Source organism: Hyla sarda, chromosome 8, assembly GCF_029499605.1.
Source record: "Hyla sarda isolate aHylSar1 chromosome 8, aHylSar1.hap1, whole genome shotgun sequence".
In the NCBI taxonomy this organism is placed as follows: Eukaryota; Metazoa; Chordata; class Amphibia; order Anura; family Hylidae; genus Hyla; species Hyla sarda.
Window position 1 is genome coordinate 171,385,432 of NC_079196.1, and position 24,563 is coordinate 171,409,994.

Sequence of the window (24,563 nt, forward strand, 5' to 3'; positions counted from 1 at the left end):
ATGGTGACGCAGAGCGCGGATACCCGGCCGGCAGCAGAGACGGTCCGGTGCGACGGGGACACGGCGACAGCGATGGAGCGACATCCAGGGCAGCGGTGACGGGTCCGGAGCGTCGGGGACACGTGACTATTACCTCCTATGCAGTGGTCTTCAATCTGCAGACCTCCAGATGTTGCAAAACTACAACTCCCAGCATGCCCGGACAGACAACGGCTGTCCGGGCATGCTGGGAGTTGTAGTTTTGCAACATCTGGGGGTCTGCAGGTTGAAGACCACTATTGGGTTCAAAATCTAAATTTTTTTAGATTTTGCACCTATAAATTGGGTGCGTCTTATACGCCGGTGCGTCCTATAGGGCGAAAAATACGGTAAGTTAGTGCCACAGCTTAGTTTTAAACAATGTTTTCTCTGAAATACAGCAGCTGTTGTTTGTAACAAAGATGCATGTAAGAATTTTTATAATGCTGTGGTTCAGGGTTCAGTCACCAAAAGGCTGGGGCTAAAATACAACTTCATGACATTGTAACGCCATAGTTAGAATCAATCTTGTAGCGTTAAAGGGAGCACTGGCCTAAATCTACTGACGGGCTCACTTTAAAAGGGGTACTCTGCCCCTACACATGTTATCTCCTATCCAAAGGATAGGGATAACATGTCTGATTGTGGGGGGGGTCCAGCCGCTGGGACACCCTGCGATCTCCGGGCCGGCGTTACGGTCACAGAAGCCAGGGCTTTGTTATGTCATGCCATGTCCATGAACACAGTGACTATGGGTATTTACATGGTTATTAAGAGCTCTTGGTGTGAAAGGTGTAAAATGGGAAGGCTGCAGAGATGAGAAGAGCACATAAATTTATAAAGTCATAAATAACTTTTTTTTTTACTAATTAATTCCAGACACTAAAACAAATTCTTTTCTAATCTGTTTTATTATGTGATTGTCAATTTTGTTTTCTATTTTCTGTACATGACTATGGTGAAAACCGTCTAAACTACTAGATTTAAGTTGTAGTGGGATAGCAAATAAAAAAAATCTAATATTCTTAAAAAAAACATATATTTAACATTAAGTCCTGAATTAAACACTAGGTCAGTTTCTAATATATATTTCCTTTCAGGTGCAGTCTACTTAATGAGAGTAAAAGACCAGACAGAAGATTTATCAAAACCTAAGCAGAGGAAAATTTGGCCAGTTGCCCATAGCAACCAATCTTCATTTTTCAAAAAGACCTCTTAAAGAGGCAATCTGATTGCTATGGGCTACGTTTTAATAAATCTCCACCTATATGTTCCTGAGATGTGAATCTGGTACTGCATATAGCCCCTGTCTAACAATTCTTCTACATGGAGCACTTAAAGGGGTACTCCACCCCTAGATATCTTATCCCCTATCCAAAGATGTCTGATCGTGATGTCCCGCAGCTGGGAACCCACGCAATCTCTCCTGCAGCACCCCGGGTTATCTGGTGCACAGAGCGAGCTTCGCTTCGTGCCTGATGACTGGCGATGCAGAGGCCGGAGGATCAAGACGTCACGCCCCACCCATTCAATGCTAGTCTATGGGAGGGGGCGTAATGGCACGGGGCGTGAAGTCACGATCCCCCGGCCCCTGCATTGCCAGTCATCAGGCACAGAACGAAACTCGCTCTGTGCACCAGATGACAGGTGGTGCCGCAGAAGAGATCGCGAGGGTTCTCAGCAGCAGGACCCCGCGATCAGACATCTTATCCCCTATCCTTTGGATAGGGGATAAGATGTCTAGGGGCGGAGTACCCCTTTAATATGTTTATAAAGTGAATTCATATCTAAAACATAAAATATACAGTATATACATAGAACATGAATATCATAGAATATCGGTTTTACCTTTAGTTACTATGCTATCGTTTTACTAATGTTTACACAGCAGAAAATCTCTGACTGTTCTATGATTTATTTCACCAGGTTTTATGTTACTTTTCATTCAGTTAAATTAATGTTCCTATGCATTTACACTACTAGTCTCTGCAGCTTTGTCTCGCACACTTACAAACTCGTTGTCTTTAATATAAAATCGCAGAGGTTTACGAGTCCAATCTCCGGCATTACTAATCCCTATCCGTGGACAAGATACAATGTCCTCCTCCAGAATTTCTGGCCCAGCTTCTAGCCACGTGTTCTGGTCGTCTGTAAGATCGTGGCGGTCAAAACTCTTTTCAATAGCAAATGCCTGGCAAAGCTTTGAGGGTCCATTACAAAGTTCTTTATCTTTTAGTGGCTTCTGTACATTTCTTTTGACATTTCTGAACACTCTCATTGTATCAAGACCTTCCATTGGCTCCAATGAGCGCAGAAGGACTGCAGCTCCATCTCCTGAAGATAGAAAAAAGCAGAGCAGAGAATTACAATTTTTATGAAGACAAATCCATATAATGTCATCTACACAGCTTGTACATGAACGCTATAAAATGTAATGACATGGATGGAGTCATATGAGGTAGAGATAAGGAGAGCATGTGAGCTATCGATGAGCTTTTGTCAAGAGACTTGGCTTGCAGAATAACTATTTAGCTATGCATCTAATAACTAATAATAACTATTTAAAGCATTACTGTCATTAGTAAGAAATAAATCGGTGTAGTAATGTGACCTAAGACCTGTATGCATAATAATATGCATGTGTTAATATGTAAAATACCTTTTGATTTATGTATATCTGTGATCAGTCTTCTGAATTTCTCTTGGAGGCTGGGGGTGTTTCCCCTGGAGCATGATGAGCTCCTCTGCTCCCCTAGCATGAGGTCTGCATAGACATTTCCACATTTGCAAAGCATATTGGCTGAAAGCATGCTCTTTATAACTCTAATACAGCCATGCATGCTCTATAAAAACTCTAATGCAGCCATTCGAAACTATATGGTGCAAGGACAGAATAAGAACCTGCCAAAAACAAATATTTTTACATTTTCACAGCTTAGTAACCAAAGTGCATTCTTTTTATACCCTAAAGCAGCCACGTGGAACCTATACGGTGCACATACACAAGAAATAAGTTCATAAAATGAACAAAGAGAAACCATTTTGCATATAAATAATAGTTTTAGCACCTTGTATTGCTGGTAACTGTGCATGTGAATGCTTCTCCTAAAGAGGCTGCAAGCTGTCTGTCTGTGCTCAGAGGAACAGCATGGAAATAACCCTCCCTTCAGAGATTTTGGTCCGTTTTAAAAAAAGGGCCATAAAGGCTGAATTTTCTGGGTTCGTTTGCAAAATTTAAAAGACAGAGACCCCTAGTGGCCATTTTTTAAGCCTGTTTCACATCTTTAGCAATCAACATTTTTTAATGAAGTATATTAGGAAAATGCTTAGTTTTTAAGGAAGCATTAAATGGAAAAAAGTTGTTTCTAACGACAGTAACGCTTTAAACACTGAGAATGTGTTTGCTCTAATGTTTAAAAAGCTAAATAAAATAAACTCTGAATTTACTTCTTATTCACACTTAACTGTCTACATAAAGACAAGAATTGGTAGAGAAAATTATACACACTAAAAAAATTAATTAATGGGAAGTTAATGGCAAATAACTGGTAAATGTTTGTTTCAGCCAATAATATTATCAAGCAAATGGCCAGCTAGTGCAGAACCTAAGGGGTCAGCACATGACGCATGAATTCTCTCTTTAATGTTCTAATAATCTTTGTGTCATGCACCACCTTCTTAGCTCCACTCTGCAACATAACAGCTGTGGCCGAGGCTATTGCGCATGTGGAGGAGAGTTGCTATGCTGCAGAGTGGAGCTCCAATCTGCAGCAAAGCAGGCTCAGCACAGGGGGGGGGGGGGGGCGCCATGACAATGAAGAAGCCAGCAAATGGATCTTCAGGACACTGTAAGTCACCTTGCGCAGGTAGCTTGGGACCGCTCTCCGAGCTTCATGCACCTTATTACCATGTCCAGAAGACCAGGCATTACAGAAAAATGTGGCTACAGACGGAAGATCGGCAGGGTTTTCATCAGTCTCATCCGCTCTATAATCCTGTACCAACAAGTAAGTGCGGGTGATACTGATGACAATTTAAGGAAAGGCAGCCAGCAATTCATTGTAAGTAGCTCGTCACACAACTCCCTGTATCTCAGGTTCTAGAAAAATATGGAAAGTAAAGAGGCAGGATAATAAGGTTTAATTCAAGGACCTCCTACTGTTTTATGAGTTTAAGTGGAGTTAGCATTCAATAGACAACATCAAGTCATACAGTTTACTTTTGTACATGGTTTTTCTTTTACTATGAAAAGGCTAAAATATAAAAAAAAAAATCTCATATGACGAAGTTCTTTCCTGAGTTTAGGAGTTAGTAAAAGAAATAGTGGAATGCCACAGTAATACTGCACTTGATATTACAGGGATGTGGAAATTGTATCGCCTGACACCCGGGACATGCAGTTCTGGGCACCAGGCAGGTGAATTTTTCAGGCCCTTAGCCCTGCTTCGGGCCTGAAAGCAAAAATATAGAACTCCCACAGGGAAAAAGGTGCTTATAAAACGTAACTTTTACTATTGCAGTTAAAAGAGCACCAAGAAAATAGTGGATACCAAAAATATAATATAATCAAGACCTATACATAAAAGGACAATATATCAGTCCACCTATATAATGGTGACTGCAGGTGGCCCGCGTTTGACAGCCAACCTGTCACCACTACATCAAGTTGCGGGGGTCAACCATGTACACATTCAATGGTTAAATTATAAATGTTCTCCGGTTGCATAACTCAATATTATGTGCATACAGCAATGACAAAATTCACACATTAATCCCACTCCTGACGCATTTCTGCAGGCATGTAAATAAGGATGCACATTATGCCTGCTTCCTCACGGGAAACACTCAGGGACCTGTGTCAGAATAGCACAGCTTTCATAAAAATATCTGCATTCACCAAGAGTAACTTAATTATAAAATGGACTCCTAGTTTTATGCCCAGAAATAGACCCCAATGTTAGAAGAACAATAAATGTGAAGGTAGCGTCACCATGTTATCTCCAAAATGGTATATGTGTCATACTCCTGGGGTTCCAGTGACTGGTTCTCTGTAAAGGAAATGAGAAAGAAAAACATGCAGCGTATCAATCAAACATGCTTACCCCTCTAGTAAAAACGATCCTACAGACATACCAGTTAGAAGATCAGTTTTCAGACGCTGCAATGGCAGCATTCCCGCTGTGTTGCCGGGATTGCATGCTAGTGAGCACACCGGTGTGCGGTATATCATGAGGGCGCTACAGTACCCGCCTACCACTACGCCACCAATGACGCTATGCAGGGGCGGAGTCTACTCATGGAATTTACTAGCTTCTGACAGTTAACTCATTGTAGCCGTGAGCGCTCCTCTTGACTGTAAAATACTATAGTACTACACAGATTTTCGGCCAATTCATCAGGGTTAACAAGTAGCTTGGAGAAGAATGGAAATCCTCTATGGAATTAGAAATATGTACATATATTCCTGCTCACAGTATCAACATCCCCTATCGTATCGGCATATATCCACAGATGCGCAGCACGGACCTGAAAGCCCCCAACAAGCACGTCGGCAATCAGAGGGGTGTATGAAGCGGGCTTGGGACTCAAGCGCGCTCCATACTCTGCAGCCTCCAGCCGTTTTCAGTAGCTAGGGGCTGCCGCTAATAGCAAGCATGCAGCAAATCACTGTGGCTGGTTATTAACCCTTTAGATCACCACTGTCAAAGCTGACAGGCTGACAGCAGCGTCTAAAGAGACATGTGAATGCTCCCTGGTGGGTTAGCAGCACGATCGCAGGGGGTGGGGAGGTGTGGCGATCCATATAAAGGTAGCTGGAGGGCTTACCTCTGCTTCCTAGGTGTCCGTGGCTCTGTCATCGATAGAGCCTAGTCCAGCCAGGCTCTATCAATGGATCGCGGAGCACACAAATCAATAGAGTTCAATAGAACTCTATTGATCTGTATGAGGAATCTAATGATAAAGTGTAAAAAAAGAAAGTTTTAATAAAAGTTTAAAAGATACACAGTAACCTCTTCCATATTAAAAGTTCAAATCACCCCCTTTTCCTATATAAAAACATGTAAACATAATAAAAATAAACATATTTGGTATCGCCACATGCGTAATTGTACAAACTATTAAAATATAACTTTATGTATCCCGTACGATAAAATAAAAATAAATGTAAAATAAAATACCAAACCACAGAACATCAAATTTTTATAATATCCCAGAAAAAAAGTTAAAAGCTATTAAAAAGTCAGGTCAATACCAAAATGGTACCGATACACAAAACAGATTATGGTGCAAAAAAATGAACCCTCATACAGCCTCGTATGCAGGAAAGCAAAAACAAAAAAAAACTACAGGGGTCAGAAAATGGCAATTAAAAAAAATTTGAAAAAGCTCAGAATTTTTTTTTTATTGATAAAACATGATGGAAACTATACAAATCTGGTATCACTGTAATCAGGCCGACCTAAAGTATCAAACAACATGTTATCTCAACCACAAGGTAAATGGCGTAGAAAAAAAACCCACCAAATTAGCAAAATTATCTTTTACTATTTCAATTTGACTTCGCCAATATATATATTTTTGTTTCAGAGCATATGTTATGGAAAAATTAAAAGGTATCATTATATTAGGTAGTTATGGCTATTATGGGGCGAGGAGGGGAAAAACGAGAGGGCAAAAGCAAAAATTGGCCCGGACAAGTGGATTTTGCTCCGTTTTAGTCCCGTGGACAAGTAGGTTTTTTATTAAATTTCCACACCCCTGTATCACGCTTGTCCAATAACACATCACAAAGAGCTTTTCCCCCCCAAAAGAATGATCCATCTGATTTGCAAGTTACATGTCACATGGTAAGTAGAGAACCTCAATGAGCCCATCTACAGTATATTGTCTGTAAGTAAAAAAGCCATAAACTCACCCTGACTGGAAACATTCATACAGAAATACATGCCATATATCTGATAGACGTATATGGTCCCAGGCTTCATGAACATTGCTACATTTCTTTCTGTCCTTTTTCCTCCTCTGGAATGTGAAGCTTCATCTTCCCCTCCTAAATAAGATTCTGTTTCTACAATCCTCCCACGAAGTTCTGTCCCATCTGGGAGCCTCCGGACCAAAACCTTAAGAGACAAACCACACAATCATTCCATTTATACTTAATTCTTTACAGACAGAAAAATTTAGAGAAAAAAGGATCAATGTAGAATTCTGACCACTTAGATGTGGGGGGTATTGTTTTTTCTTACACATATCCAGCTGATGTAAGAAATCTTCCTGGGCAAAACTTATACAACCTTACTCTCCACCAAAAGGAAAAAAAAAGGTGCTACCTATAGCCTGTAGCTGCTAACCCCTTCCCGCATTGGAGTATGGAGAGAGTTCAGGAGCTGATCCTGCTCTACACTTTGCAAGTGCCGTCTGCATCTTTAACCCATCTATAAAAAGTACCTGTCACCAAATAAACTTTTCTAAACTAACTCAGGATATGTTCCCTAACTACTCCTAACAATCCTCCCACCCTTCAGATTTTTTTTAGAGCTTTAAAAAGCTCTGTATCATACCTTTCTTCTTGCTCACATAGTGCAATCTCCCAGCAGGAGAAAGTGGGCATTTCTCAGCAGGCATGACATCACTGAAGCCTGCTGGGGGACCACTTCCGCCCTCACATGGTTGCAGTGCTGTGATGAATAGAAGACCTCAGGCTCTGTGCAGCTTTCAGTGAAGCTCTGTGCAGCTTTCAGAGAGGCTCTATGCATGTCTCAGTAAGGCTTTGTGCAGCTGTCAATCAAGCTCAGGGCAAAGAAACATTTCCTGAGTTTGGTCTCCTGCCAGGCTGGGAGGAGACCAAACTCACTGTATTAATTGTGGCAGGAAACAAAACAGAGCCACCTAGTGGCCGTTTTTTCTATTACATTTTAAACATATTTATGTTGCTAACTTTAAAAGCAAGTGAATGGGAAAGTGTCTGCTAATTACACAAGGAACAGTATATTAAGTTTAATTTGGTGACAGGTACTCTTTTTACCCTCTTTATGCTGTGATCAATAATGAATGTGGTATCTTAGGAGTTATTTGACAGGTGCTAGTCCTGTCTACATTCCAATCGACAACTCCATGAAACAATCGCGAGTTGCTGATCTGTGGCTACTATGTTAGAGGTCTGTTGTTTCCTCGATCACATGAGACAGAATTACCTGTGGTTGAACATCAAAGCTTTATGTGAGGAACAGAAAAACACGTTCACAAAATGTAGCCAAGAAACACATAACAATTTACTGTAGAGTTGAATCCAAGTTTAAGGGCACCTGTAGCAGTAAAGTGGAACAAGTAGCAGTGAAGGGGCACCAATAGCAGTGGGGTTTTTTGTTTAGTTTTTTAGACAATTCAACAAAGTGCTTTTCTGTCCTTACATCAAGGTTTGACTTTTGACCACAGATACTTCTGTCTAACTGTCTTTGCTTACTGAGTGATAAAATAGATCACGACATATCCATCAACTTGGCAACATGGGTCACAGACAGCCCTACCAGAAGTGCTTCAACATTCATTCCTCTGTGGAACTCTGTCAGGTCTGACATGGCACAGCCCTTAAAACAAACAGACTTTTAGGACAAGTAATAAAGTTTAGAAAAAGTAATATAAGCTGTGAGGCTGAGAAAAAAATTGGAGTTACTGCTGATGGTCAGAAAGACCTCAACCTATGTAAAAATAAGGGGTGTTCTAGTTACACTTCATTGAAGTTGAAACACCAAGAAAGAAAAGTCTAAAAAGGTGGAATTATGGAAATTACAGGATTGTTAACATGTTAATGGTAAGCAAATGATAAAAAATGGACACAAAATATTAAAAACATCTCAGTTTATTTAGTATGAGGGCCATATTTAGAAATACATGCACAAACTTGTCTTGGGATGCTATGAATGAGATTATTAATGGTTGTCTGAGGAATATTCTACCACGCTAAATGCACTTGGACATGCAAATCATTAAGATCCACTGCTGGCAGTAAACTTTGCAATTGCCAACCAATAATGTCCCAGATGTGCTTGATGGGTGACAAGTCCAGAGACGCTGCAGCACATTTAGTCCATGCAGGCTGCTCACAGTAGCACGAGCTGAGCTGTATTTGTACTTGGAATAAAGACAAGAGAAGTCCGACTACCGTACAATATGCCACCCTACACCATAATCCCAGGCCTCTTCATGGTACTGCCCAGGTGGTCTCTAGACAATCTCTGGTTATCCTTGTGTTCAAGACAAAAGCAGGACTCATATTATCTCCTTTGGATAGGGGATAATATGTTTGCAGTGGAGTACCCCATTAAGGAGTGTATTTTGTCCAACTTCTGTAAGACTTGGCTCTGCGTTGTTTCCGGAACTCAGGTAGTCTACCACGGAGTTTAAATATCCTTTGAGGTCTAATTCTGGCACTTGACCCCTGTGCAACCGCTAATATAAATAAAGAATTGCTGGCGGCAGAGATATTCCACTCTTCTTCCTGGTGCCGGGGTTCAATACGTCCGGTTGCCACCCAGCCAATCAGGGGCCGAGGCGGGACATCGCTGCGGCCAGTGATTGCTGAGCTGCAGCATGACCTGTTGACCACAGAGAACCTGGAAGAGGAGGGCATCGAGGACCACAGTGGGACAATAAAGGCACCAGGCTAGCGGCGGAACTGGATTTGTGTTCGTTTTTTTTAAACCTGACAGAATGGTTCATTTGCTAAATAAAAACCCTATCCCAAAGTACTCCTTCAGCATCGGTTATTTCCATATGTAAGACTGTGGCATGTTTTCCTGAGTGGCAACAAAGTGGTCGCAACAAAGTGGTAGAAGAAAAACTACACCAGCAATACATGTGAAATACACATATGAATAAATGCAGTATTACCTGTCCCAGGAAAGATTTTGCCAGCTCAATGCAGGGCTTATTGTAGAAGTCAGATAAAAGGCGCATTTTCTTGCTCTGGAAGTATTTGCTAGAGACTGAATCATTTTCATTCAGAATTCTAGACACCTTCTTCTCGACAGTCTCTTCTTGATCCGTGGCTTGGACACGTCTTCTTTTTGTAGGCATTCTGAAAATGGTCGAGGTAAATTATCATATAAACATTTTGTCATTTTACACTCAGGGCCACAGTATGCAGTTTATTAAAAACTATATTATATTCCTAAACGAATATATAAAATCTTCTGTAATACAGCGCACAAAACAAAGCAGTATTGCGCATTGTAATTGTAAATGTACGGTATTTTTACAGATTGAGTTCTCGAGTGGAATTCCATTTTTGTGTGGATTCTGCATGCTTTAAAGGAGTGTCTAGTAATGATTTAAAAATCCCTCAGAATAGTGTAAAATAATAAAAGAAACCATGTTTTACCAACTCCCCATTGCTCCAAATCTGGTGCTTCCTGGATCACACCAGTCACTGTACCAGTCACTAGCCACAATGGTGACCTGCTCCAACCAGTGATCAACTGCAGTGGTCATGTGCCCGTGACAACAAGAAGCAGGAAGTGGCAGGGGATCAGTAAGGAGTGATAATAATAATAATAATAATTTTACACCATTTTATGTAAATTTCATCAAAACATGTACTTAGTGCAAACTATATAACAAAGTGTACAAGTGTGTGTAACTTGACCCAAATCCCTATGTACAGGGATATTAGAAGTAGAGCAGGAAAAAACCCTCAGGTATGGCGCTGCAGACTCTTGTAGACAGATGAGGCGGATGCCAAAGGTAATAGGAAAGTCCTCAGCAGGACATTTTATTAAAAAAACAATAAAATGGACAGGATTACGCGTTTCGGGAGGATCCCTCCTTTCCTCAGATCAGGATAAGGACAGTACAACAATAGCAGGTTTATATAGCCCAAAAATGTCCTGCTGAGGACTTTCCTATTACCTTTGGCATCCGCCTCATCTGTCTACAAGAGTCTGCAGCGCCATACCTGAGGGTTTTTTCCTGCTCTACTTCTAATATTGACTCCCAGGACGACTTGTTTCCTCCTGCAACCCATCAGCATAGCAGCGACTCGTACTACAGTACCCCGATTATATCGTGGGTGATATGCTTTTTTGCATAGATCTCAAGGTGAGCGGCCATCTATAAGCCCCGTGGGGTTGCCCCCCCCCACCCACCACCCGATCTATTGAGGGTAAATACACGAGGCGACTTCCGTCGGTCCTTTCTTTTCTTTTCTCTACAGATATGTACAGGGATGGGTGATCTTATTACTGTAAATATCTGAAATAACTAAATTATGGTACAATCACACTAAGCCAATAGAGGTGCCACTGTGTACTGTTGGATATCCTACCTTAGGTATTTAATTTTGAGAAGCAATGGTGTAGTTATCCTTTCAAGGACTACCACACAGGTGGCTAGTTATATCAATACACGGCACCAGCTATGGGGGAACCAATGCTTCTTAACCCCTTAAGGACCAATACAAATAAACCTGAACGCCCCTGAAAGACCAGGCCTGTTTTTTCAAATCGGGGATGTCTGTCTTTATTAGAGAATAACTCTGGTAACGTTTTGCCAATCACGATAATTCTGACATTGTTTTTTTGTCACAAGTTGTCCTTCATGTACATAGTAAAAGTACGCTGATATCATTTGTAGTTTTTTTTTTACAATGTAAAAAATCATGACATTTTTACAAAAAATTACGACTTTTTGCTATTTTAACACTAATAAGTCGCATATATTTATACACGCTGACCAAATAGTTTATGAAACTTATACTTTCAGATGTCTACTTTATTTTGACGTCATTTTTTTGTTTTTCATTAACATTTTAAATTAGTTAGAAGCCTAACAATTTAACTTGAAATTTTGAAAATTTGAAAAGTACATCTTTTTTTGTGTGCTATGCAAGGTTTGCAGAAATTAAAAGGTAGTAGAACATAGGAACACCCCCCCCCCCAAATGACCCCATTTTAAAAACTAGACCCCTCAAGGTATTCGCTAGGGGGTACAGTGAGTATTTTAACACCATCGTTTTTTGGCAGGAATTATTGCAAAGTCAGTGTTAAAAATTCAAAATTTGCAATTTTTCACAAATGCATCATTTGGGGGGCATATTTTTTGTACATCACTTCTGATATTGAAAGAAATGCACCCTATATTTTATTTAGCTGCTTGTCCCATGTTCGGAAATACCCCCGCTTTGGCCATATATGGTTCCTTGGCCGCGTGGTAGGACTCAGAAGGAGAGGAGCGCCATTTGGCTTTGAGGGCAGAACAGTACCCCCACCCCCACAAGTTACCCCATTTATATAACGCACCCCTACAAGTTATTGGCTGGACCAGGGACCTCTCTGATTGGTCCTTGGTCGGCTGGCAGTATAACGCGTCTGTCTGTGACAGTTAAGGCTCCTGATGGATATATCCGCCATGTTGTGGGAATAAGCATCCGCTCATGGCAAATATATCCATCACTGCTGCTGCTGGGTAGCTCAGTGTGTCCGCTCATGACTGCTGGCGGGAAATCCGCCGCTATGAGTGGACACACAAAGCTACCCAGCCGCAGCAGGGAGCTCATTACCGTGTCTGCTGCATAATGTGTAGGATCACATGGTGGACATCCGCAGCATATTACATGCTGCGGATGTCCGCCAATGCGATCCTACACATTATGCATTTTTTTTTTATTAGATTCATTTAATAAATGTATTTTTAATATATATAATTATATATATTTTTTTTACACTTTTATTAAATTTTATTTTTATTTTTACACTTTTATTTTATTTTATTTATTTATTTTTACACTTTTTAATGCTTTGGAATACTTAGTATTCCAAAGCATTGCAGTTATATGCTGCCTGCCAGTTTTCACTAGCAGGCAGCATATCAGGACGTGCCTCTGGCACGTCCTACAGGCAATACCCAGGGCAGACCTGGGGGTCTTTGTAGGACCCCCGGCTGCCCAGGTATGCAGCAGCACCCCGCGATGCTCCGGGGTGCTGCAGGAGAGACAGAGGGAGCTCCCTCCCTCTGTCAGAACTCCTTACAGCGCGCGGTCACTTCTGACCGCGGCTGTAAGGGTTAAACTGTCGGGAATGAAGAGAACTTCACTCCCGGCAGTGCGGCCACACACAGCACCCCGCGATCGCGCTGCGGGGTGCTGCAGGAGAGACATAGGGAGCCCCCTCCCTCTGTCAGAACTCCTTACAGCGCGCGGTCACTTCTGACCGCGGCTGTAAGGGTTAAACTGTCGGGAGTGAAGTGAACTTCACTCCAGGCAGTGCGGCAGGTCCCGGCCAGCCGCGGCCACACACAGCACCCCACGATCGCGATGCGGGGTGCTGCAGAGGAGACAGAGGGAGCTCCCTCCCTCTGTCATAACACTTACAGCCCGCGGTCACTTCCAACCACTGCTGTAAGGGTTAAAACTCCCGGGACCGAAGTTTACTTCGGTCCTGGCAGTGCAGCAGGGTCCCAGCTGTGTGATACTGGACGAGTATAATGGACGAGTATAGACGTCCAGGTGCGGGAACGGCCGCCAACCTGGACGTCTATACTCGTCCGTGGTCGTTATCGGGTTAAAAAGAAAAGTACTGAATTATCTTGGATTAAAAATGAGCAGACACACAGAGCTACCCGGCAGCAGTAATGTGTGTGCAGTGAGGTTTGGAGGCGAGCCTGTACGTTACAGTCATGTTTGTGATGGGCCCCACGCACACACAGGACTGCTGCAGGGTAGCTCTGTGTGTCTGCTCATAGGAGAATATTCAGCGTATTTCCTGCTGTGGAGCGGATTTTGCGCAGTGAAATACACTGTGTATACGCTATGTGCGACCCTAACCTTAAACTACTGTTAAAAATATGCCATATACTTCTTATAGGTTTCTATGGACCAAACACATCTGGATGAATTCCTGGTATTTACTGGGGCTGCAGAACAGCATATTCCATATGTAAAAAAAAAAAAAAAAGTATATAATTATTATGTTAGAGGACCTTTAAAGCACTATTCCCATTCCAACTTAGGCTGGGTTCACACTAGGTTTTCTCCCATACGGGAGCGCATACGGCAGGGGTTGACCACAGTTTTAGGTCCGGTTGTAAAAGCGCATACGGCGCAAAAATGAGCCGACCGGACCGAGCGTTTCACTCCGGCCGGCTCATTGAAATGAATTACATACGGGAGCGCATACGAAGGCATACGGGAGCGCAAGGTTTTAGCTCCCCCCTGCCGTATGCGCTCCCGTATGGGAGAAAACGTAGTGTGAACCCAGCCTTACATGGTTAAACTTGCAGGACATGTCAAGCTAAATATTCTAGTTTAATACTCTAGAACAGTGGTTCTTAACCTGGGTTCGATCGAACCCCGAGGGTTCGGCGAGGGAGGTCGCAACAGGACAGGCAAACCAAGCAATTGCTTGGGGTCCCGAGCAGAGCTGGTGTTTGCCCATCCTGTAGCGACGGGGCAATTCCCCCAATCACTATCAACTCCCTGCGGCCGTCGCATTTAGTTTAAAAACGCATGGCCGCCAGGACACTGACACTGACGTCCCGTGCGTGCGCCCATGGAAACAAAGGCGCCGACGACCGGAGGATAGAGAAGGAGGAAGACGCTCGCTGGCCAGCTTGGTAAGTGACCAGCGGCACGTCATCTTCGGTGCTCCAACCACCAGTCGCGAGACCTACTGCTATAGCCGGAGCAGTGGTCGGATCACTGAAGTGGGCAGTACACAGGCATACAGCCTCCAGCCATACACTGTATATGGCTGGAGGCTGTATGTCTGTGGGGAAACACTGCCTATATCAGTGGTCTTCAACCTGTGGACCTTCAGATGTTGCAAAACAACAACTCCCAGCATGCCCGGACATGCTGGGAGTTGTAGTTTTGCAATATCTGGAGGTCCGCATGTTGAAGACCACTGGCCTGCCTAATGTGGGGGAACACTGCCTGCCTAATGTGGGGGAACACTGTCTGCCTAATGAGGGGGAACACTGTCTGCCTAATGAGGGGGAACACTGTCTGCCTAATGAGGGGGAACACTGTCTGCCTAATGAGGGGGAACACTGTCTGCCTAATGTGGGGGAACACTGTCTGCCTAATGTGGGGGAACACTGCCTGCCTAATGTGGGGGAACACTGCCTGCCTAATGTGGGGGAACACTGTCTGCCTAATGTGGGGGAACACTGTCTGCCTAATGTGGGGGAACACTGCCTGCCTAATGTGGGGGAACACTGCCTGCCTAATGTGGGGGAACACTGCCTGCCTAATGTGGGGGAACACTGCCATTGTTGCGGAAATGACACGAGAGTGGCACTTGACAAGGTAAAGCCGCGCATTTCTGAACTGGTCTCTGAAAGACAACAGCAGAAGTCACACTGATTTGCAGTAAATATTCATTATGTTTTGTTATTGTGTGAAAATCATGTTTTCATGGTTTTGTTCTTAATGGTTTTGTTCATTTTGTGCACCTATGTATAAATATATACTTAAATATATACCTCCTATGTTTTGAATTTGAAAAAATCATATATTATTTTTCACATTAAGAGGGGTTCGGTGAATGCGCATATGAAACTGGTGGGGTTCAGTACCTCCAACAAGGTTAAGAACCACTGCTCTAGAAGCCGTGGTCTGGCTGATGTGTGTGTACACATGTATATATACACATGTGGTCTGTAACCTAGGCAAGGAGCAAGAGCATCAGGAGAAGGAGGCACATTTTTACCTGATGTGAATTTGAACCCCTTAAGGACCAAGCCCATTTTGACCTTAAAGTGGTACTCCGCTGCTCATCTTTTGGGATAAACTGTTCCGAATGCTGGAGCCGGGAGCTCGTGATGTCATAGCCCTGCCCCCTCATGACATCACGCCCCGCCCCCTTAATGCAAGTCTTCTGTGCACTAAGGCTCTGTCCCAAACTTCTTTAACCCCTTCCCGCAGAATGGCATATATAAACGCCGGGTTGTGCAGTGCGTTCGCGCATCCCGGCGTTTATAAATGACATTTAGTTAACCCGGCGATGCGCAGCATCGCACGGGTGAACTGGCAGAAGTCCCGCTGTTTCCAGCAGGGGACAACTTCTGCTTCACCCCCAGGACCATCCATTGATGGTCCTGGTCAGCGATCACTGTGATTGGTCCCTGTGGACCAATCACAGTGATCTGGGGTGAAAGTTCAGATCCCCCGCACTGCCCGCCCCTGGAAGTCGGGCAGAACGGGGGACGATGGCTGCGGGGGGTCGCTCGGGACCTGCAGCATAGGGGGGGAACATCAGGGGACCGGCGGACTTACCAGATCCAGCGGCGGGACCGAGGAGCAGCGCGGGACCGGCCACGAGGACGAGGAGCGACGGGACCAGCAGGTGAGTATATGGTCCTCAGAAGCAGCAGTGAAGATCTTCACTGCTGCTTCTAGGAGTCTGAAAACTACAACTCCCAGCATGCCTAGACAGCCTTTGGCTGTCTGGGCATGCTGGGAGTTGTAGTTTTGCAACATCTAGAGGGCCCCAGTTTGGAGACCATTGTATAATGGTCTCCAATCTGTGCTCTTCCAGCTGTTGCAAAACTACAACTCCCAGTATGCACTGACTGTCCAGGCATGCTGGGAGTTTTAGTTCAGCAACATCTGGCCCTTCAGATGTTGCCGAACTACAACTCCCAGCATGCCCTTCAGCTGTCTGGGCATGCTGGGAGTTGTAGTTTTGCAACAACTGGAGACACACTGGTTGGGAAACATTGCCTGTTTCTAACTCAGTGTTCCCTAACCTGTGTGCCTCCAGCTGTTGCAAAACTATAACTCCCAGCATGCACTAACAGACCATGCATGCTGGGAGTTGTGGTTTTGCAACAGCTGGTGCACCCCCCCCCCCCCCCTGTGAATGTACAGGGTACATTCACATGGGCAAGGCTTTTACAGTGGGTTTCTCGCATCTTGAGATGCAGCAAATTTTGCGCCGGAAAACTCGCTGTAATCCCCCGCCCATGTGACTGTACCCTAAAAACACTACACTACACTAACACAAAATAAAATAAAAAGTTAAAAACACTACATATACACATACCCTTACACAGCCCCCCTCCCCCAATAAGAACGTCCGGTACGCCACTGTTTCCAAAGCAGAGCCTCCAGCTGTTGAAAAACAACAACTCCCAGTATTGCCGGACAGCCGTTGACTGTCCACGCATGCTGGGAGTTTTGCAACAGCTGGAGGCACCCTGTTTGGGAATCACTGGCGTAGAATACCCCTATGTCCACCCCTATGCAAATCCCTAATTTAGGCCTCAAATGCGCACAGCGCTCTCACTTTGGAGCCCTGTCGTATTTCAAGGCAACAGTTTAGGGTCACATATGGGGTATCGCTGTACTCGGGAGAAATTGCGTTACAAGGTTTGGGGGGCTTTTTCTTCTTTAACCCTTCATGAAAAGGAAATGTTGGGGTCTACACCAGAATGTTAGTGTAAAAAAATTAAATTTTTTACACTAACATGCTGATGTTGCCCTATACTTTACATTTTCACAAGAGGTAAAAGGGAAAAAAGCCCCCCAAAATTTTTTACGCAATTTCTCCCGACTACGGAGATACCCCATATGTGGGCGTAAAGTCCTCTGGGGGCGCACAACAAGGCCCAGAAGGGAGAGTGCACCATGTACATTTGAGGTGATTTGCACAGGGGTGGCTGATTGTTACAGCGGTTTTGACAAACGCAAAAAAAAAAAAAAAAACACATGTGACCCCATTTCGGAAACTACACCCCTCACGGAATGTAATGAGGGGTGCAGTGAGAATTTATCCCCCACAGGTGTCTGACGGATCTTTGGAACAGTGGTCCGTGAAAATGAAAACTTGTACAGCCCACTGTTCCAAAGATCTGTCAGACACCAGTGGGGGGCAAATGCTCACTGTATCCCTTGTTACGTTCCTCAAGGGGTCTCGTTTCCAAAATGGTATGCCATGTGTTTTTTTTTTGCTGTTCTGGCACCATAGGGGCTTCCTAAATGCGATATGCCCCCCGAGCAAAATTTGCTCTCAAAAAGCCAAATATGACTCCTTCTCTTCTGAGCATTGTAGTTCGCCCATAGTGCACTTCAGGTCAACTTATGGGGTACCTCCATACTCAGAAGAGAAGGGGTTACAAATATTGGGGGGTATTTCCTGCTATTAACCCTTGCAAAAATTAGAAATTTGGGGGGAAACACACATTTTAGTGGAATTTTTTTTTTTTTTTTACATATGCAAAAGTCGTGAAACACCTGTGGGGTAATAAGGCTCACTTTATTCCTTGTTACATTCCTCAAGGGGTCTAGTTTCCAAAATGGTATGCCATGTGTTTTTTTTTGTTGCTGTTCTGGCACCATAGGGGCTTCCTAAATGCGACATGCCCCCCGAGCAAAATTTGCTCTCAAAAAGCCAAATATGACTCCTTCTCTTCTGAGCATTGTAGTTCGCCCATAGTGCACTTCAGGTCAACTTATGGGGTACCTCCATACTCAGAAGAGAAGGGGTTACAAATATTGGGGGGTATTTCCTGCTATTAACCCTTGGAAAAATGTGAAATTTGGGGGGAAACACACATTTTAGTGAAAAAAAATATTTTTTTTTTTACATATGCAAAAGTCGTGAAACACCTGTGGGGTATTAAGGCTCACTTTATTCCTTGTTATGTTCCTCAAGGGGTCTAGTTTCCAAAATGGTATGCCATGTGAGGGTTTTTTGCTGTTCTGGCACCATAGGGGCTTCCTAAATGCAACATGCCCCCCAAAAACCATTTCAGAAAAACGTACTCTCCAAAATCCCCTTGTCGCTCTTTCCCTTCTGAGCCCTCTACTGCGCCCGCCGAACAATTTACATAGACATATGAGGTATGTGCTTACTCAAGAGAAATTGGGCTACAAATAGAAGTATACATTTTCTCCTTTTACCCCTTGTAAAAATTCAAAAATTGGGTCTACAAGAACATGGGAGTGTAAAAAATGAAGATTGTGAATTTTCTCCTTCACTTTGCTTCTATTCCTGTGAAACACCTAAAGGGTTAAAATGATGACTGAATGTCATTTTGAATACTTTGGGGGGTGCAGTTTTTATAATGGGGTCTTTTGTGGGGTATTTCTAATATGAAGACCCTTCAAATCCACTTCAAACCTGAACTGGTCCCTGAAAAATAGTGAGTTTGAAAATTTTGTGAAAAATTGGAAAATTGCTGCTGAACTTTGAAGCCCTCTGGTGTCTTCCAAAAGTAAAAACTCGTCACTTTTATGATGCAGACATAAAGTAGACATATTGTATATGTGAATAAAATTTTTTTTTATTTGTAATATACATTTTCCTTACAAGCAGAGAGCTTCAAAGTTAGAAAAATGCAAAATTTTCACATTTTTCATCAAATTTTAGGATTTTTCACATGGAAAGGATGCAAGTTACCACAAAAACTTACCACCATGTTAAATTAGAATATGTCACGAAAAAACAATCTCGGAATCAGAATGATAACTAAAAGCATTCCAGAGTTATTAATGTTTAAAGTGACAGTGGTCAGATGTGCAAAAAACGCTCTGGTCCTTAAGGCCAAAATGGGCTTGGTCCTGAAGGGGTTAAGGACCAGGCCAATTTTATTTTTGCGTTTTATTTTTTTTCCTACTCGCCTACTAAAATCCATAACTTTTATATTTCCATCTACAGACCCATATAAGGGCTTGTTTTTTGCGTGACCAATTGTACTTTGTAATGACACCTTTTAAATTTAAAGGAAAACCACAATTTTGCTCATTTTGGAGGGTTTCGTTTTCACACTGTACACTTTACGGTAAAAATGACGTGTTCTTTATTCAGTGGGTTAATATGATTAAAATGATACCCCTGGCTACATACTTTTCTAATACTATACCGCTAAAAAAAAAATATCTCAAACTTTTTGTACAAAATCAGTATGTTTTGACCACCTATTACTTCTTCATTTTTCCGTATATGGGGCAGTATGAGGGCTAATTTTTTGCGCCGTGATCTGTACTTTTTATCGATACCACATTTGTGTATATGAAACTTTTAAATCACTTTTGATAAAAAAAAAATTGGAATACAATGGGACAAAAAAGCAGCAATTTGTTTTTTTTTTTAAACACTTTTTTTATGTCCCCATAGGGGACTATTTATAGCAATCATTTGATTGCTAATACTGTTCAGTGCTCGATCTCAGACCAAAGCAGAAGACCCCCGAAGACGGCCGGCAGTTGAGGGGTCCTCCGGGTGCCATTTTAGATGATCGGATCCTGCAGCAGCGCCGCGGGTGATTCTATCATCTGTTTAAACATGCGCATTGCCGCAGATGCTGTGATCTGTATTGATCACGTCATCTGAGGGGTTGATGGCAGACATCAGCGCAATCGCTAATGTCCGCCATTATCGGCGGGTCCCCGGCTGCAAGCACCGCTCCGATGCTCCCAGTCATACACAGGACGTAAATATATGTATTGGTGCGTGAAGTATCTCCCCACCAGGACGTACATTTACGTCCGTGTTTGTTAAGAGGTTAAAGTACCCGTCGTCAACAAAAAACTTTTAATATAATGTAGATAATACCGCTATATCTATATTTTTGTCCCTGTAGCTATTGTCTGTGTCTCTATGAGGAGTCCAAATACAGGAAGTTAGGGTGGACAAGCAGGGCTCTGCGCACCGAGGACAAGCAGGGCTCTGCGCAGCGAGGACAAGCAGGGCTCTGCGCACCGAGGACAAGCAGGGCTCTGCGCACCGAGGACAAGCAGGGCTCTGCGCACCGAGGACAAGCAGGGCTCTGCGCACCGAGGACAAGCTGGGCTCTGCGCACCGAGGACAAGCAGGGCTCTGCGCACCGAGGACAAGCAGGGCTCTGTGCAGTGAGGCTCTGTGACATGCTCCTGGCTTTCACATCAGGATGATTGACAAGCCAGGAGCCTGCACAGAGCCACACTGCACAGAGCCCTGCTTGTCCTCACTGCACACAGCCCTGCTTGTCCTGCCCTCACTTCCTGTATTTGGACTCTTCAGAGAGACAAACATGCAATAGCTGTAGAGACAGCATTTTTTCACCCAAAAAATATACAAAAAATGTTAACCAATTACAAATATACATATAATGTTATTATCTACATTATATAAAAAGTTTTGGTTGACGACAGGTCCACTTTAACTACATTAGTTGAGATAGGAATACCCCTTAAGAGAACAGATGTACGTAGATATTCTTAAAACATATCTTTTGTTAGCAGATTGATTATCTTTATATTTAGAAATACAAATCTCTATGCGGCCTAAATGTGATCACAGTGAAATGTCTTGGTGAGTGCGGCCAGCTTTCTGCTTATAGGGTACCTCTAAAGGCTTGTGGGCCCAACTACAGCACATGGAAGCCACAAGTTTAATGCCGGACATGACCCTGATCAGTGATGTCCAACATTAGCCAGAATGCTTTCAGCAGCCGGGACCAAACGGGTATAAAGTGAGCTCAGCTCCTGAACTCATAGACTGGCCGCACAGGAGAAAGTAGGGTGGTCCCAAAATTGCGGACTCTGGCCTCTGCCTGAAGACGACCATGGGGACCCTAGTATTAACCCCTGCATGACTGACAAAGGGGGGGACCCCAGAAACTTCTGACTTCTGCCACAAAATCACAGCAAGACTTGCCGACTTCAAGGGAGCGAATCGCAGTTTCTACATCAGGTCACGTTTATTAATAACATAAAAAATGTAGAAACATAAAGTGTCGGCAGATAAGAACCATTCGGCCGATCTAGTCTGCCCTTTTTCATGACACAGATTTTACACTCACAAACAAATCTTCCTCATGTGAATACTGGCTTTTTTAGTCTTTTTATGCAGAGGTGTGATCATAACCCTTTACTATGTGAATAAGCCCCTACAGCAGTGTTCCCCAGCTCCCAGCATGCCTAACGGTGTAGTTTTGCTGCAGCTACTGAGCCATGAGCTGGGGATCATAGCCCTGCAGTGTAGCTTGAAGTAAGGCCTCATTCACATCAGCATTGTGCTCCGGTGTAAGGAGTCCCTCTAAATTACGGGACATTAGCGGAGAAAAAAATACTTTAAAGGGGTTATCCACCATAAGGTGATTTTAGTACATACCTGGCAGACAGTAATGGACATGCTTAGGAAGGATCTGCGCTTGTCTTGGGGCTAAATGTCTATGTTGTGAGATTACCATAATACTGTGGCTAGCTTTTTGTGAACTGGAATTTCCTGTTTGACTTTTCTTTTTTTGCCTACAAATCCCACAATTCCATTTTCCTCCCTCCCACACATCAGCCACCCCACCCATTGAAACATAAATGAGCTGCATCCATTCAAAAGACCTTTGGTTTTCAATCAGGGTGCCTACAGCTGTTGCATTAGTTGCAGATTGATCTCTCTCCCACCAAGTGATCGCTCCACCCATTGAAGCAGACAGGCTCCCTGTCATCAGCCGACTAGTGAGTCAGGTCTCGGCCGCATTGCAACCTGGGAAAAATCTGAGACAACAGTCATTTTGTATGCTGGTAAAAATAAATATTGGGGTGAAAGTCACATAAGAATTGTGAGAAAACCGTTACACACAGGTACAGACACTATATAATGAACTACACTAACTTTACAGCCCCTGTAGCGTAGTCAAATAAAAATAAAAATCCTGGAATACCCCTTTAAGTGCTAAAAACTGACACCTTGCAGAAACCCGATGGACCCCATTCAAAGTAAATGGGACCTGTTGGAATGTCCTTTGTGCCTTAAAGGGGTACTCCGGTGCTTAGACAACTTATCCCCTATCCAAAGGATAGGGGATAAGATGCCTGATCGCGGGAGTCCCGCCGCTGGCGACCCCTGTGATCATGCACGCGGCACCCCGTTTGTAATCAGTCCTCGGGTCTGATTACCGACGACCACAAGGCTGGTGGCGTATGACATCACTCCTCCGCCCCCATGTGACGTCACGCTCCGCCCCTCAATGCAAGCCTATGGGAGGGGGCGTGATAGCTGTCACGCCCCCTCCCGTAGGCTTGCATTGAGCGGGGCGGAGCGGTCGTCAGTAATCAGACCCGGCGCAAACACGCTCCAGGGACTGATTACAAACGGGGTGCCGCGTGCAAGTTCACGGGGGTCCCCAGAGGCGGGACTCCCACGATCAGGCATCTTATCCCCTTTAAAAATGTGAATATGAACTTAGCCTAAGCCATAGACATCATATTCATATAAGTGCAATGGGCAGCATGTATATAAGGATGTTTTCCTGCCGGGTTGCCTTTAGCTGTTGCAAAACTACAACTCCCAGCATGCCTGGACAGCCTTAGGCTGTCCAGGCATGCTGGGAGTTGTAGTTTTAAACAGCAAAAGGCACCCTGCTTGGGAAAAACTGATATAAGGTATACTGGAGCAGGTACAGGCTGCATTCATGCATAATACTACGCAGGGATCTCCTCAGTACTAACATACCCCTGTCAGTGACCATCGTGCTCAGCAGCGCCCCTATAGTCCAGTGTAATACTATACAGCATGAAGTCTTTAGGCATTATACCTGTACACACGCGTAGTGTCCCGGAAGAAGCCGGCCGGACGCGCCCATTCAGAGGGGGAGAGGTAGCTGGCCGCATTTGCTGCATATACACGTCTCTTTCCGTGTTCCCCCTACTGTAATGGGTTCGTCCACAGCGTTTTGTCTTCCCGGGTAGCGCAGTACTCAAAGCTGTACTTATGGTTTTTACCTGACTATATGCTATAGCGGCTATTACTGTCCATAATGTGCGGCAACTGACTGCCCCCAGTGTGAGTGAGGCCATAGAGAGATGTGTTTCTCAATAGAGTTGCCCTCAACCAAGGTGGACGGCCCTTCCTGTGGTACAGTGAGGGAGAAAGCAAAAAAGGCCTGAGGGATAAAAACAAGACTATCTTCCACAAGGATATACTATTATGGTGTTTTTTTTCTTGTGATGTGTTATAAAAGGTAGAAATAAACAGATGGCTCAGTGACTGGAGGTGTATGACCATGTTCACACAATGGAATTTCCAAGCAGAAGTTGGCAGAAAGATTCCACTCGAAAATTCCGTTGCAGCAGAGTCCCATTGTTTTCTATGGGATTCTGCTGCACTGAGTAGAATTTACGTGGCAGAATTTCCGATTCCAATGTCAATACTTTTGATGGAAATGCCCGGAAATGCATTGTCGTCTATGAAGCGTACTTCCGATCGCTCCTAGCGCTGGCGAACCACGCTATTTACTGAATGTTCGACTGTGTTTTCCACTGGGCCATCTGTTTATTTCTACCTGTTATAACACATCATTAGAAAAGAACACCATTATAATAGTATATCCTTGTGGAAGATAGCCTTGTTTTTATCCCTCAGGTCTTTTTTGCTTTCTCCCTCACTGTACCACAGGAAGGGCCGTCCACCTTGGTTGGGGGCCACTCTGTTAAGAAACACATTATTATATGGCCTCAATCACACTGGGGGCAGTCAGTTCAGGTGGACGGTCCTTCCAAGTGGGGGACAAAAAAAGTATTCCCTATTCTGCGGATTCGGGATAACTGTCTGATCAACAAGGGGGTC

General features: G+C 43.8%; 1 protein-coding gene across 1 annotated transcript; it reads right to left on the reverse strand.

The window, feature by feature from the left end:
• Positions 1-578: 578 nt before the first annotated feature.
• MPG (N-methylpurine DNA glycosylase) lies at positions 579-23,626 on the reverse strand. Its single transcript, XM_056535342.1, has 4 exons — positions 23,533-23,626; positions 9,910-10,096; positions 6,935-7,139; positions 579-2,352 (listed from the first exon to the last, which is right to left on the reverse strand). Exons 2-4 carry the CDS (start codon positions 10,093-10,095, stop codon positions 1,982-1,984), a joined length of 762 nt encoding a protein of 253 aa, XP_056391317.1. The 5' UTR covers position 10,096; positions 23,533-23,626; the 3' UTR covers positions 579-1,981.
• Between the last annotated feature and the right edge of the window lie 937 nt (positions 23,627-24,563).